The 13,233-nt window shown below is 55.7% G+C and overlaps 1 protein-coding gene across 2 annotated transcripts in view; it reads left to right on the top strand.

Annotated features, from left to right (window-relative positions):
• The first annotated feature begins 2,736 nt into the window (after nucleotides 1-2,736).
• MDGA1 (MAM domain containing glycosylphosphatidylinositol anchor 1) overlaps nucleotides 2,737-13,233 on the top strand; it is a 63,068-nt gene continuing 52,571 nt past the window's right edge. For both annotated transcript variants that reach the window (XM_021937212.2, XM_021937211.2), the window contains exon 1: nucleotides 2,737-2,925. In XM_021937212.2, the coding sequence (XP_021792904.1) occupies nucleotides 2,859-2,925 (67 nt within the window). In that variant the 5' untranslated portion in view covers nucleotides 2,737-2,858. The remainder of the gene's footprint in view (nucleotides 2,926-13,233) is intronic.

Here is a 13,233-nt window from a genome sequence, read left to right as displayed (position 1 = left end):
AGAGGGCACAAGGGAGGCGCAAACGAGTGGAGGTGGGCTAGAGAACAGGAGTCTTCGGATGTTCTCGGGCTTCCCGAGGAGGACAGAAAGGGGGCTGAGAAAGGGAGATGGAACCCCCCATGCCACCAGGCACTTCCCGACACCTCCCACTCCCCTCCCAGCAGTCAGGAGCGCGCGCTCGGGTGGGGCTAAGCCCTGGAGAGTCAAGGGAGGAGGGACCCAGCAGGAAATGGGCCTGGGAAAGGGGCGGTTCATTATTATTATTTTTTAAAAATTTATGTTTCAATTTATATGCAGACAAATTAACCCTTTTGGGGTGTGGAGATCTTTGCGTTTTGACAAATGCATAGAGTCGTGGAACCACCATCAAGATATTGAGCGATTCCGGGGGTCGAAGCCGGGTGGGGGTTGTAGTCTCCCTGCTTGTTAGCTGCTGCGATTGTCTGCGCTCCCACGGGCCAACCTAAAACAATTCTTGCGCACACGCTGAGACAAATAACGGCGACAGGTGGAGCAGGTGAGATTAGCAGGACACGGGTTGGGCGCGGGGCGGGATCGGAGGCGCGGGGGAGGCCACCCGCCTGGCTTGCCAGGCTACGCCCCTCCCCGCGGGCGTTTGGGAGGAGCGTTCTCCGCACCCCTGCTCCCCGAGGGCCCCTTAGAGGCGGCTGAGACCCGACTGCCGGACTCCCGCGGCTGGAGCGGGGCCCGGGCTCGGCAGCCGGAAGGAGGTGTGCCCCCGGGGCGCTTGGGGGCGCCTGAGGTCCTGAGAGGAGGCAAGATGGGGAGAGTGGCTAGCCAAGGAAAATGTGGGGTGACTTAGGGAAGCTCTGGCGGAGGGGTCGTGAGAGCAAACCTGTTAGCAACCTGTGGGCCGCGGCAAGGGCAGGAGCTGTCAGCGCGACCTCTCCGCCAGCTGCTCTGGCCTGGCCCCGGCACCAGACGCCTGGAAAGGGGCGGGGGCCTCCCGAGCCGGGCAGACAGCCTTGCAGACCCACAGCCGCGGCCCGGCTCGCGCGGCTGCACGACCCCAGTAACAGCAGGCGCCCGGCCTTTCCCCAGGATCCCCGCTTCAGTCCCGCCTCCCCAAAGTGCAAAACATTTACGAAGTGTGCAGTGCCTTGAGAGCTTGGGTCCCCGGAGCGAGCGGCCGTGCTTGCCCCGCGGGCTGCTGGCAATGGTGCTTCCGGCTCGGTCAGCTAGTCTGGGTGTGCAAGGCTGGCGAACAACGAGTGTGCGAGCGCGCGGCTGCAGAGCCCGCGCCGAAACCCAGGTCCCTCCGCCACTGTCCTCGGGATGGATGGATCCATTTCTGCTTTCTGACATTTTCCTGCTGGGCGGGGTTGCGGGGGGAATGTTAGGGGGCGGAGAGAGTAAGAGAGAGGGAAAGGAGAAAAGGAAAGAGAGGAGAGGAAGGCAGAGAGAGGAGAGAGGGAGAGAGAGAGGAGGAGAGAGAAGAGGAGAGAGAGAGAGAGAAAAGAGAAAGAGAGGAGGGAGAGAGGAGAGAGGAGAGAGGAGAGAGGAGGAGAGAGAGAGAGAGAGAGAGAGAGAGAGAGAGAGAGAGAGAGAGAGAGAGAGAGAGAGAGAGAGAGAAAGGCAGGCAGTCAGCTTCCCCCAGCCCTGTTTTGTTTTCTCTAATTGGTCCTGGTGGGGGGAGGCGAGGGAATTGGACAGAGGCTGGGCCAGGCGAGCTGGGCTGCCTTTAATTGGCTCCTTTTTTTAACTGGAGGGGAATCAAACAGGAGAGCGAGCGACAACGGGTGGGAGAGCGAGAGACCGAACGAGGAGACGCGAGGAGGAGGGAGGAGGGAGGGAGGGAGGGAGGCGGGAGGAGAGCGGAATGAAAACCTCGGAGGGGCGAAAAAGCAGCACAGCAAAGCCCAAGTTGCTGAGCGAGCGGAGCGCTCCCGCGACCCGGAGCCGAGCGGCCGCCGCGCCCAGGAGCCCGGCCCGGCCCCGCCCGCTCTGGGCCCCCGCAGGCCAAGGCCGCCGGGCGGGGGCGGGGACGACCAACTTGGGGTGCGGCGCAGCCCCGCTCTCCGGAGAGCTCGGAGCCCGGGAGCGCCACGGCCGCGGCCAGACCGCGGGAGAGGAGCGAGGCGAGCGGAGGCGGCTAGCGGCGCCCGCGCCGCAGCCCCGGCCTGGGGGAGAGCGCGAATATTTTTCAAAAGACTCAAACTTTCCTCCTTTCCCCGTTTTCTGGGGCCCCTCTTCCCTGGAATTGCTCTCCAGATTCCCGCGGGGCGCCGGGCTGCTATTCCTCTCCCGGGTTCTCGGCGACTCGGCTAACTTCACGGACCCGGGGACGCGCGGCGCTCGTCCCTCGGCCGAACCCAGCCCGCGCTGCTCCCCGGATCAGGAGCGGCCGCAGGACTGGAAACAGCGGATTAACTCGAGCGGAGCTCCGGCCTCCCCGACTCCGCTCCGCTGAGGGGCGGCCCCAGTGCGGGGAAACGACAAGTTTGTCAGTCGTCCGTGGCCTGTTGGATCGAAGCGCCGCCGCCGCCGCCGAGAGGTCCCCGGCGCCCAGCATCCCGCGCGGACAGCCCTGGGGACCCGCGGCGTCTCGGCGGCCGGGCTCCTTGGGTCGGGGCGCTGGCTGCTGTGCCGGGCGCGCGGAGGCACCCGGGGCTGGGCCAGCGCCCCCTGCGTCCCCACGCGGTCAGCGACCCCGCCGGAGGAGAAACCCGGGTCTCCGCTACCTCCGCCTCTTCAATCTCCTGGTCTTCGTCGCCACTCTCTCTGTCACCTCTCAGGGAAAGGGGGGGACATAGGGGCGTCGCGGGGCCCCGGCGAATGCGCCCCCCGCCGCCTCTCGGGCTGCGCCGCCTCGCGGGGATGAAGCACCGGCCGTGAAGATGGAGGTGACCTGCCTTCTACTTCTGGCGCTGATCCCCTTCCACTGCCGGGGACAAGGAGTCTACGGTAAGAGCCCGCGTCCCGCTCCACCTTGGCTTAGCCCCGCGCGGAAACTTTGCAAGAGGCGCAAAGTGCGCGCTGCCGGGGTTTGGTGGAGACCTCGACTCGGACTCTGGAGTGGATGCCCGCGTCCCCGCCCTCTCCAGGGCGCGAGGAGACCGAGCTAGCGGCTTCGGAACACAGGGGCCGGTCGTAGGGTCTGGTGTGAAGCCGGGATGTCAGGGGGAGGTACCCACTTTCCCACACCCTGCTAGAGGCGGGAATGATTAGGAACCCTTGAGAGCACCCGGTCGGCTCGGGAGACCCGGACAGACCCAGCCCAGGACTGGTGCAGCGACTTGCACCGAAAGCTCGTCCTGGCTCGGCCTCCGGAGTGGAAGCCAAGCGATGCATGAGCCGGAGTTGCCGCGCGGCTTGCGGGTTAGCCGGCTGTCAGCGCCGCGGTCGGGCGGCGGGCTCGCCTTCCCCGCTGTTGCTGCGGCTTCGCTTCTTCTACTCACGGCTTGACAGCCTGATCAGGATGCCGACATTCCCTGGCTCCGGCGCCTACGACCCCGGCATCCCTTTTCGGACCTTCCCTGAACCAGTTCTTCCCGTCTCCGGTTCCTAGCTACAAATCTCAGCCCCACCTTCCTTCTTCCTGCGCGCACACACAGACACATTCAGCCACCATCCCCAGAAAACGCAAACACGGCACGCACCCACCGGGATACGTGTCCAAACTCTGCCTCCTGCCACGCAGCCTTGCTCCTGCGTCCGCACGTCTCGCTCTGGTTTCCAAGGGAGACTCTGGTTACCCCTTCCCCCTTCCATCCTGTGGGTTTTCCCAGGGAAGGCCCCCGGGGCAGGCATCATCCATTCAGTCACCTGGCTCAGCCTCCCGCAGTGCCTTAACCCCACAGCACTGAAAGTCATTCTCAGGGGCCCAGTGGCCGTTACTTTGCTTTCTCTTGACTGCAGGATGGCTTGTCCAGGTCCCTTTTTAGTGATGTGTGGCTGGGGCGGGCAGGATTCTCTCTCTCCTTTTCTGTTGGGTGGAGGGACTAATGATTCCTCTTTTAGATCCAGGGGAGTCTGACCTGTTCTTTGTGGGGTGGTATAGGCACTGACTACTGGCTGCCAGCCTCAGGTGCTGAGGCTAAAGCACCCTGGAGGGTGCCTGGCCATCTGCTTGTGCCTGGCAAGAGGAAGGGGTGTCCTGAAGGGTGTCTGGGAGGTGACATGCTCCTGGCCCTACCCAGCTAGCTGGCTTGGGCTTAATTCTCTGGTAAGACTAGCCCAGGCATCTGGCCAAACTCTGCTTCTTAATTAGTTTGTGTGTGTCTTACTGCATGGCCCCTCACAGAGGCCAGCAAAGGCAGGAAAGAATGCAGCAGGGACTGGGAGAGGCTGGGTTTGGGGGAGGAGGCCACGGGGCAGGTCCTGGAGGCCTTGGCCTCTCCAGGGCAGATGAGGATGCCAGTAGACTGGGGTTTCTCTTTCTTCTTTCTCCCCAAGTCAAGGTGCCTAAGAGAGGTGCTGCTGAGGTCTTTGCCTTCTCAACACAGCCCTGGGGCTGGGGAGGGTGATGGAGAGCCCTTCCTGCATGCTGCTGTCCTCCACCCTACCCTCCTTCCCTGTGCCATTGCGTGCATTTGGCAAGATGCATTCCTGGTCATGCCTGTCCTCTATCCCCTCCAGCTTCTCTAACCTTCTCTAGGCTGCTTGGGGCTCATCTTCAGGAGGTTCCTCTGTTCCTAGTCTAGTAAACCCAGCAATGAGAGTGGGATTTGGAGTCAGGGGCAGTGATCTCTGTGGACCCTTATTTCAGAGTACTCTAGGGCCAGGATTCAGCCATAGGCTTATATATACCCTTTTCTCTCTGTGTTTTCTCCCCTCCCTTCTGTGCCTAGGTCCCAGTTGCTCTCACTCAGAGCCAATCAAAATGGGCTGGGTGTGCTGGGCCCAAGGGCGACATGGGTGACCAAGGCATGGGTGACATGCCACTTTTCCTTTGAGAGCTTGGCTTCAGGCAGTGTTGAGGCCTCAGGGGAATTGCTGGGTTTAAAAGTCTTTATTGAGGTGGATGAAGGCGGGAGAAGATTTAGGAGGAGGAGGAGGATGACAGGAGGTCGCTGAGTTCCTTGTGATGCTAGAATCTTTGGCCAGATTCAGCAGAAGGGAGGATCTCTGTAGGACCAGGACTGGCTTAAGAAGTAGGTCAAAGATCTGGGACTAGTTCTTCTGGCCCCCTCCCCAGCAGTCTTTCTGTACCTGCAAAGCAGAATAAACAGCATGAGAGTGAAGGCGGCACGTAGGGACCAGGGATGGCCACTCCAGCCCGGCATTGCATCCAGCACCCAGCATGGTCCCCGTCACAACAGCAGGAGCTCAGCAGGTATTTGTTGAATGAAGAAAGGGCCATAGTTGGGGGCAGGCTGGAAATTCTTTCTCCATGAGAAGCCTCTCTAGGACTTGGTTTCCAGCAGGCCAGTGGGGCATTGTTTAAGGGTCTCTGTTTAGGGCGAGTCACAGAGTCCCAGCCTGCAGCCCTAGAAGAGAGAAGAGGCTAGAAGCCTAGTGTTGCCCTGGCACTGGGGAGGGAGGCAGCAGGTCTAATTCAAGACATAGGAGAAAAATGTGTATCCTGAGGAGGGATCCCCTGCCCCTGCCCCTCTGCCCCCAGGCCTGTGTGGATAAGGGAGGGGCTGAACAGAGGGGAGGAAGACGAGCAGGCAGTGGAGGGCAAACCTGAGGGCATTCGGCCTAGACTGTGTATCTCTGTGAGGCTGGTAGGAGGTAGGTGCCTAGAACCCTATGTCCTGCTTCCCACTGTGGTCCACCACCTGCCCTAGGATCCGTGGTCTGCAATAGGGTTGGGGAGGCGGCACTCTCAGTTTGGCCAGGTGGCTTCGTTCTTCTTTAGGGCACAGATGCTACAACAGCCAAGTGCTGGACCAGATGGTCCATTTGGAGCTGGTTCTCCCTCCCTCCCTCGCCTCCCAATCTCCTGGCCCAGTTTGTTGTCCTCTGGGGTGGATCCTGTAATCTGTTTTCTGGCAAGCCAGGGGGCTGGGCTGGCCCCAGTGGCCTAGTTCTGGGGCAAAGGCAGTAGCCAAGTGATGGAAGAGGAATATCTTGCATGCGGATAGCGTCCGGGAACACCCGGCCTTCTGTCCTGGCTTCTCCTCCTCTCATAGCAGTTGGACCACAGGTTGGTGGGATTCCTCTCCCTTACAAAAACATAACAAACCCCTGAATTATTTAATATGCAGAAGTGGGAATTGACATTATCCTTAAGACAGGTTGTTTGCAACTTACTGGTGGAAGTCAAAATATTTCACCAAAGGTGTCATCAGAAACTACTATCCTATGCTAATTTTTGTAGGAACATGAAGACAGATGTTGAATAATTTGACAAGAGCAACATAGCTTACAGAATTATCACCAAATCCATTTTTTTCCCTCCTCTGGGGAGTACGGAGAAGGCATTTCAGGAAGTGAGTGTCCCAGTGTCGTCTCCTGGGTGTTGATCTGGGTGTGGGTACTTGAGGTTTTTCACTGGAGTTCCTATCCCATGCCTTAAAACTTTGGTTCCCTGGGGCTAACAGAGGCTTGGGGTTCTCTTGATGTCCTCAAGAAGCTCTGTGCTTCTGTTATTTCTTTCTTCTCACTTACAGAAATTGCACAAGCGAGGGAGAGCACCTTGTGTCCACAAATCCAACCTGCTTTGTTTGCTTTGCTGGCGTTACCTCCCCACCCCAAGTTGATTTTGGCCCCTTAGCCAGCCTGAGGGCTCCCCAGACCCTTGGTGTCAGGCTGGAGAGCCCCCGCCTTAGGGTCAAGATTCTCATGACGTCCCGTCCTACATTACAGGATGAAATCTGCGCTTCATGGTTGGGCGGGGACTCTAGGTCAGGGGAGGAGGTCGGTTAGAGGGGACTTTGTTAGCAAGAAAGCATCCTTGAGGGGGTGGCCAGGGGATAGCTGAGAGCTACTTGGCTTGGCCTGGCTGTGAGCTGCTGGGGCCAAGGTGGTAAAGCCTCATTTAGAGCCTGGTATATTAGCTCTGCTTTGCTGGAACATGGAGGGACAGGCTTGGGGGGGGGAAGTGGGGTGGAATCTGTAGGCAGAATGGAGGGAGCTAATCACAGCCGCCAAGGCCCAGCAAATGAATGATGCAGGAAATCAATACCTGGGGGCGGGAGTGGAAATCCGGGCAGTGGTAGCAGCCCCAGCTTCTCCCAGCTGCCCAGGAGGCATGGGGGAGGGCCTGGGAGGAGTGAGACAGAGGCATGAATGTGGAAGACACCCCCACCCCAAATGCCACTGTCCCCGTGTCCCTGCCACTCCCTCACCACCCCTCACTTTCATCTCATGGCTGGGCTCATGGAAGGTGAACTAGGAGATGACCTACCCGGTGAAGACAGAGGACCTAGGAGATGGAGTCTTCGGCTCTCACTCCTGGAAGAGCCCTGCCTCACCTCCCACCTCTGGACACCTGAGCCTCACACTGTCCCAGGTCCCCGGTGTGTGTGTAACTGCCTAGGGGCCCTGCCCTGTGCGGCTGCTGCTGCCGTTCCAGATGTGGCCAGCAGGGGGAGGGCTTGGCCGCCACATTGCTTCTTGCCTTTCCTGGGCTCCCGTGGGCCTCACCCTATCTAAGGGATGAGTTATGCTCATTCCTCAACCTGGGACTGAAAAGGGCTCCTTAGGGCCTTCTGGAATTCCAAGCCTCCCTCCAGCTCCCACGTACCCACCCCCGTGTCCCTAGGCACCTGCCCATGGCCAAAGCCACACTTGCTGTTATCTCAGATGAATCAGGTTTTCCCTAGGCCCCAGCTGGATGCTGGGGCTCAGCTTAGCCTAGTGGGCTCTTGCTTTGGTAAGGCTGTGGCAGGGGGAATGGGGGTGCTTGTGCCCATGCAGAAACGCCTCTGTATAAACCTGGCACGTGGCCCCTCTTCTGCATCTTCTCCCTGTGGTCAGAAGACCCTGCTTTGCAAGCATACATTTGCTGCTAGAAGGTACTATGTACCAAGGGGCTTCTCTGGCATTTAAATGCTGATACAGGAGGCAAGAGCAAGGCTTAGCTCAAAGGAATGAATATTTTTGTTTTTCAACAATGAAATCTCATTTTTCCTCAAGTCTATGAATAACACCATGAGTAACTGCTGTGAGTAACATAGTGCTCTTTGCAAAACAATCAAGGAATACATAAAAGTATAAAGAAAGAAAGCAAACCTCACTTGATAACCCACCATTCCTTTGGTCATGGTTTTTTCAGGCATCCTTTTGTGTGAGGGGGAATGAACCTTTTAGGGAGGATTGTTGGTTAGAACAACAATCCCTTGTAAGTGTGTAAGTGCCACATGACTTACCAGGCATTTTCATGCCTCTGCAGCCTTTGCTTCCATGACATTCTGAGAGGTCAGCACAGGGGGTACTATTGTCTCCATTGAACAGATGAGAATACTGAGGTTCCAAGAGTTTTAGTGACCTGCTCAACATTGCACAGCTGGTAAGAAGTAGCGCTAACACTCAGTCCCACTGGATCGTCTGATTTGCAGGGAAGGAAAGCAGTGTGGTGTTCCTTTCACTCATCATTCATTAAATGTTTACTGAGCCTCTAACTTGAGCAAGAACCAGTTCTGGGCATTGGCAGGGCTACTGAGATGAATAAGATGGAAGGTGAAGGGGAATCACATGAAAGATGGGGGAAGATTTTGATAAATGTCATGTAACAAGGGCAGATAAAAGGTTGTGAGAATTTGAAGGATGAAGTAATTGCTTCCAAGGCCTTGTAGAAAAGGGAGCATTTGAACTGGCCTTGACAAATAGAAGTAAGGATTGAGAGGGGCATTCCTGGTGGAGGGCAGATTATGGCAAATGCCTGGAAGCTAAGGAACCCAAGTGTGTGAGGAGTTCGTGAGCTGTTCAGTTGTGCTGGAGCATGAGCTGAAAGGGAATTGGGGCTGTTAGGGCTGGAACAGTAAAGGAATTTTTTTTTTTTTTTTTTTTTGAGACAGAGTCTTGCTCTGTCGCCCAGGCTGGAGTGCAGTGCCACGATCTCGGCTCACTGCAACCTCTGCTTCCCAGATTCAAGCAATTCTCCTGCCTCAGCCTCCTGAGTAGCTGGGACTACAGGCACACTCCACCACGCCCAGCTAATTTTTGTATTTTTAGTAGAGATGGGATTTCACTGTGTTAGCCAGGATGGTCTCGATCTCCTGACCTCGTGATCTGCCCGCCTTGGCCTCCCAAAGTGCTGGGATTACAGGTGTGAGCCACTGCGCTGGGCCAGGAATAATATTAAACATTGCTAACATTGACTGTCCAACCTGCGGTCATGAGTATGCTTTATCTTCAGTCTCATCACAACTCCTTGAGAAAGTCATTTATCAGTCCCTTGTCCAAGTGGCAGACCTGGACTTGAACCCGGAACTGCTCATTGCAAAGCTGTAAGGAGGATGTCAAACAGGGGAGCTGGGTTGATGCAAGCCATATTATGGGCTAGTAGCCATGCCGCTATGTGTGGGAAGAGGCCATGCTGGACAGACTGTCAGGCGGCTTTGCAGTTGTCCAGGGCAGTCATAGGGAGCTTTGTGGGCATGTGCAGTAGGTGTGTTCCAGGCAGAGGAATAGCCACTGCAAAGGCCGTGGAGTAGGAACCTGCCTGGCCTGTTGGAGCAACAGTGAGGAGTCCAGTGTGGCTGGAGCAGCATGAGCCAGGGGGAGGGGAGTAGAAGGTGGGGCCAGAGAGTTAGTAGGTCCAATTGTTTGGAGCCTTGAAAGCTATGAAAAGACTCTGGATTTTGTTCTGCATGAGATAGAGGACTATGGCAGGGTTCTGAGCAGAGAAGAGACATGAACTGACACTTTTTTAATAGAACCGTTCTGGCTGCCATGTAGAGGATAGATGGTAGGGGTTTGAGGATGGAGGAAGGGAACCAGTTAGAGGCTGTTGAAAAAGGCAAGACACAAGATTGTACCATTATTAAGCACTGAAAGTGTATGGAAAGAGTTCAGGCAAGGAATAGGAGCTGCAAACGGCTCTGAGATTTGGAGCTGGGAGACTTGGCACACAGTGATAACAGGTTGAACAAAAGCCACTGGAAGTCACACAGGTTTGGGGAAATGAAGTAGTTAAGAGCCTCGACTTCTGCGTAAGAAACCTGGGTCTGAATCCCAGCTCTGCCCCACACCAGCTGCAAAAGCCCAAGAAGTTACATCTGCTTTCTAAGCCGTGGCTTCTCCGCTTGTCAGATGGAGATCATCGTACTCACTGTGTGTTTGTGATGAGATGGTGCCTAAGAAGCTCTGAGCACAGTGCCTGGCACGTCGCAAGGCCTCGGTAAATAGTTTTAGTGACAATGTGAGTGGAGTTTTGAACTTCATGGGATTCTGGTGCTGGAACGTCTGGGGGGGATATTGACAAATCGGATGGACATGAGCACTGAGCTCAGGACAGAGATCAACTCAGGAGAGGTAGATTTGCACATCTGGATTTATGTCTGCAGAAGCATGTGGGTTGAAACCATGAGGTGGAATAAAATTGCCAGGGATTAGAGAGTAGAGAGAAGGGATTGGGCTGAGGCCAGAGCCCTGGGGAGCACCAACGTTTAGGGGGCAGGAGGAGGCCTGAGAGGGGACGTGGACCGGAAAGTCTGTGGCAGAGTCTGTGAGAGGAGGAGGCGCAATGAAAAAGGGCCACCGGGGAACTGGGGAGCTCGGGGCAGCTGCAGCACAGAGTGGGGATCCTCAAACTTTCCTGTGCACAAATCTCCCCTGGGATCTTGTGGAAATGCAGATTCTCATTCAGCGGGGCTGGGGCTGGGCTGAGATTCTGTGTGAATCTGGGTGGTGCCGATGCTGCTAGACTGGGGATTGCGTTACGCATAATGAGGGCTTCAAGTAAGAAGACTGGACTCAGGTTGGAGGGCCAGGTGGGCAGCCTACTGCCTCTGAGGGTCCTTGCCCAGTGGCCTCGCCTCTCTGAGCCTCAGTTTCCCCATGTGAAGGCTGATTCAGGCACACTTACCTCTTGGGATTACAGAGAAGCCCAGGAGTGATAGCACTTTGTAAACTCGAAGGTGAACTATGAGGACTCTGTTTCACGAGCGCAGAGGGGGTGGCAGGCAGATGGCAGGGAGCTCCGGGTGTGGGTGGCATGTTGCAACAGGAGGTATAGGCTGCGCTTTTGAGAAATGTGGAAGGCCAGGGAGGCTGGAATAGCAGCTCCCCTTCCCCAAACCCAGCCTTTTGCCTGTGAAAGGCTGGAGCTGCAGGGGTGGGTGACCTTGGTGGCTGGGTGGTGGCTTGAGCAGGCTCGAGGGCACTGCTTGGCTGGCTTTGAAGATTCCACCCCAGGCTCTTCTTGGTTCCTTTCCAGTCCCAGAAACTCAGCCGAGATACGTTAATTATCTGGAGGACTGGAAGCTGTGTAGAGAAGTGGTTCTCAGCCCTGGCGCATGTCAGAACCACCTGGAGAGCTTTTTCAACAACAGATGCCCGGCCCCACCCCGGGCCTCCTGAATCAGAAACCCTGCAGGTGGCATCAAGGCATCTGTGGTTGTAAGAGCTGTTTAGATGATTCTTAGGCACAGCTGGTATAGACGGTGTGTCTGAAAAAGCCAGGCCAAAACAGATGTCTTCTTCCCTTGGACTTTCTGAGGGCATTTCCTGGTTTTCCAGGTCACTGCCCAAGCCTAGTTTCAACCAAGTTCATCTGAACCTGGAGTCTTAGGAAAAAAAAAATCCACTGATTATTTTCTAACCTGTGAGCAGGGAGACTTTCTAGTTTAATGGTGCTGACTGGAAGGTCCAGGCCAAGAGTCTGGGAGACTGGCCCCTCTTCTGGCTTCTAACCAAGGGACTTCCAGTCCCAATCCTAGAGAGATGAAGGAGTCTCCTTCAGAAACACAGTTTTCTTTGATTTTTAATAGGTAAATTATGGTACCTTTTTGAAATGTGGCCCTTTTGTTTATTCTCTTTCCTGTTTGGTTAAGAATAAAGTGAGGCCAGGTGCTGTGGCTCACACTTGTAATCCCAGCACATTGGGAGGCTGAGATGGGAGGATCACTTGAACCCGGGAGTTCCAGACCAGCCTGGGCAACATAGTGAGACTCTGTCTCTATTACAAAAAAAAAAAAAGAATGAAAATTTCAGAGCTGGAGAACAAAGTAACAATTCAATGTAAAACCAGCAAAATTTATTTTATTTGAGACAGGGTCTCACTCTGTCTTGCAGGGTGGAGTACAGTGGTGTGATCATAGCTCACTGCAGCCTCGATCTCCTGGGCTTGGGCAATCCTCCCACCTCAGCCTCATGAGAAACTGGGACTACGGGCATGCACCACCATGCCCGGCTAATTTTTTTTTTAAGTGGAGATGGAGATCTCACTATGTTGCCCAGGCTGCAAAGGTTGGGAACCCTGCCTTTTCACATTTTGCCTCAAGGTCACCAAAAGGCTGATGGAGCTCAGCCATCATGACACAGTCCAGGAAGGAAGACAGCGGGAACCTTTAAAAGGCAGGCCTGTCCGCTGAGTCTGCTGTCTTTAAGGAGCTTTCCCAGAAACACCCTACAGTGACTTCTGTTTACATCTTACTGGCCATTCTTAGCTTCAAGGGAGGCTGAGAAATAGGGTTTTTTTAGATGGGCACATTCCCATCTGAAAAAATATCTGTATTCTGTTAGAAAGAAAGGGAAGTGGCTATTGTGTGGGTAATGAGCAGTCTTTGCCACAAACACCCATTTTAGGGGCAGTTGGTGTTTCTTGAATGAGAGGGGATTTAGATAAATGTGAATGACTGCTTTCCTCCTCACTCACCCCACTCTGCCAGCCTATCCTCACCTCGCCCCACTCTGCCAGCCTAGCTCAGGTAGGGGTGGGGGGCAGGGGGTCCTGGCTGCTCTGAAGGTGCCCAGAAGACCTGAGAGAAGACAGAGACCCAGAGGAGGGAGGTGGCTTGCTTGGGTCACTCAGACATTCAAGTGAGAGTCCCACCAGCTTCCCGTCTGCCAGCGAGCCAGACACTGTCTGTTCACACGTCCATGGGATTGTTGATTTCTACCGGTTGGTACCTCGCTACTAGCAGGTGTCTCCTTTCAGTCCCAACAGCAGAAGAGCTCTGTGGTTCCAGAAAAAGCAGCCTCCTGATTTCTGGGAACAGAAACGGCTGGGCTGTGTGAGAGGCTCTGGTCCGGAGGTGATCTAACTCATCTTTCTGCCTCTCAGCAGGCCCACACCCGCATGAGACCAAGCAGCCCCACTGCTGTTTGCTCAGTGTCTCTGGTCCTTCATTTTGGGAAGTTCTTCCCATTGACCTTATT

This window comes from Papio anubis, chromosome 6 (genome assembly GCF_008728515.1).
Source record: "Papio anubis isolate 15944 chromosome 6, Panubis1.0, whole genome shotgun sequence".
Lineage (NCBI taxonomy): Eukaryota > Metazoa > Chordata > Mammalia > Primates > Cercopithecidae > Papio > Papio anubis.
Note: the sequence above shows the minus strand (reverse complement) of the source record. Positions and strands in the feature narration are given on the sequence as shown.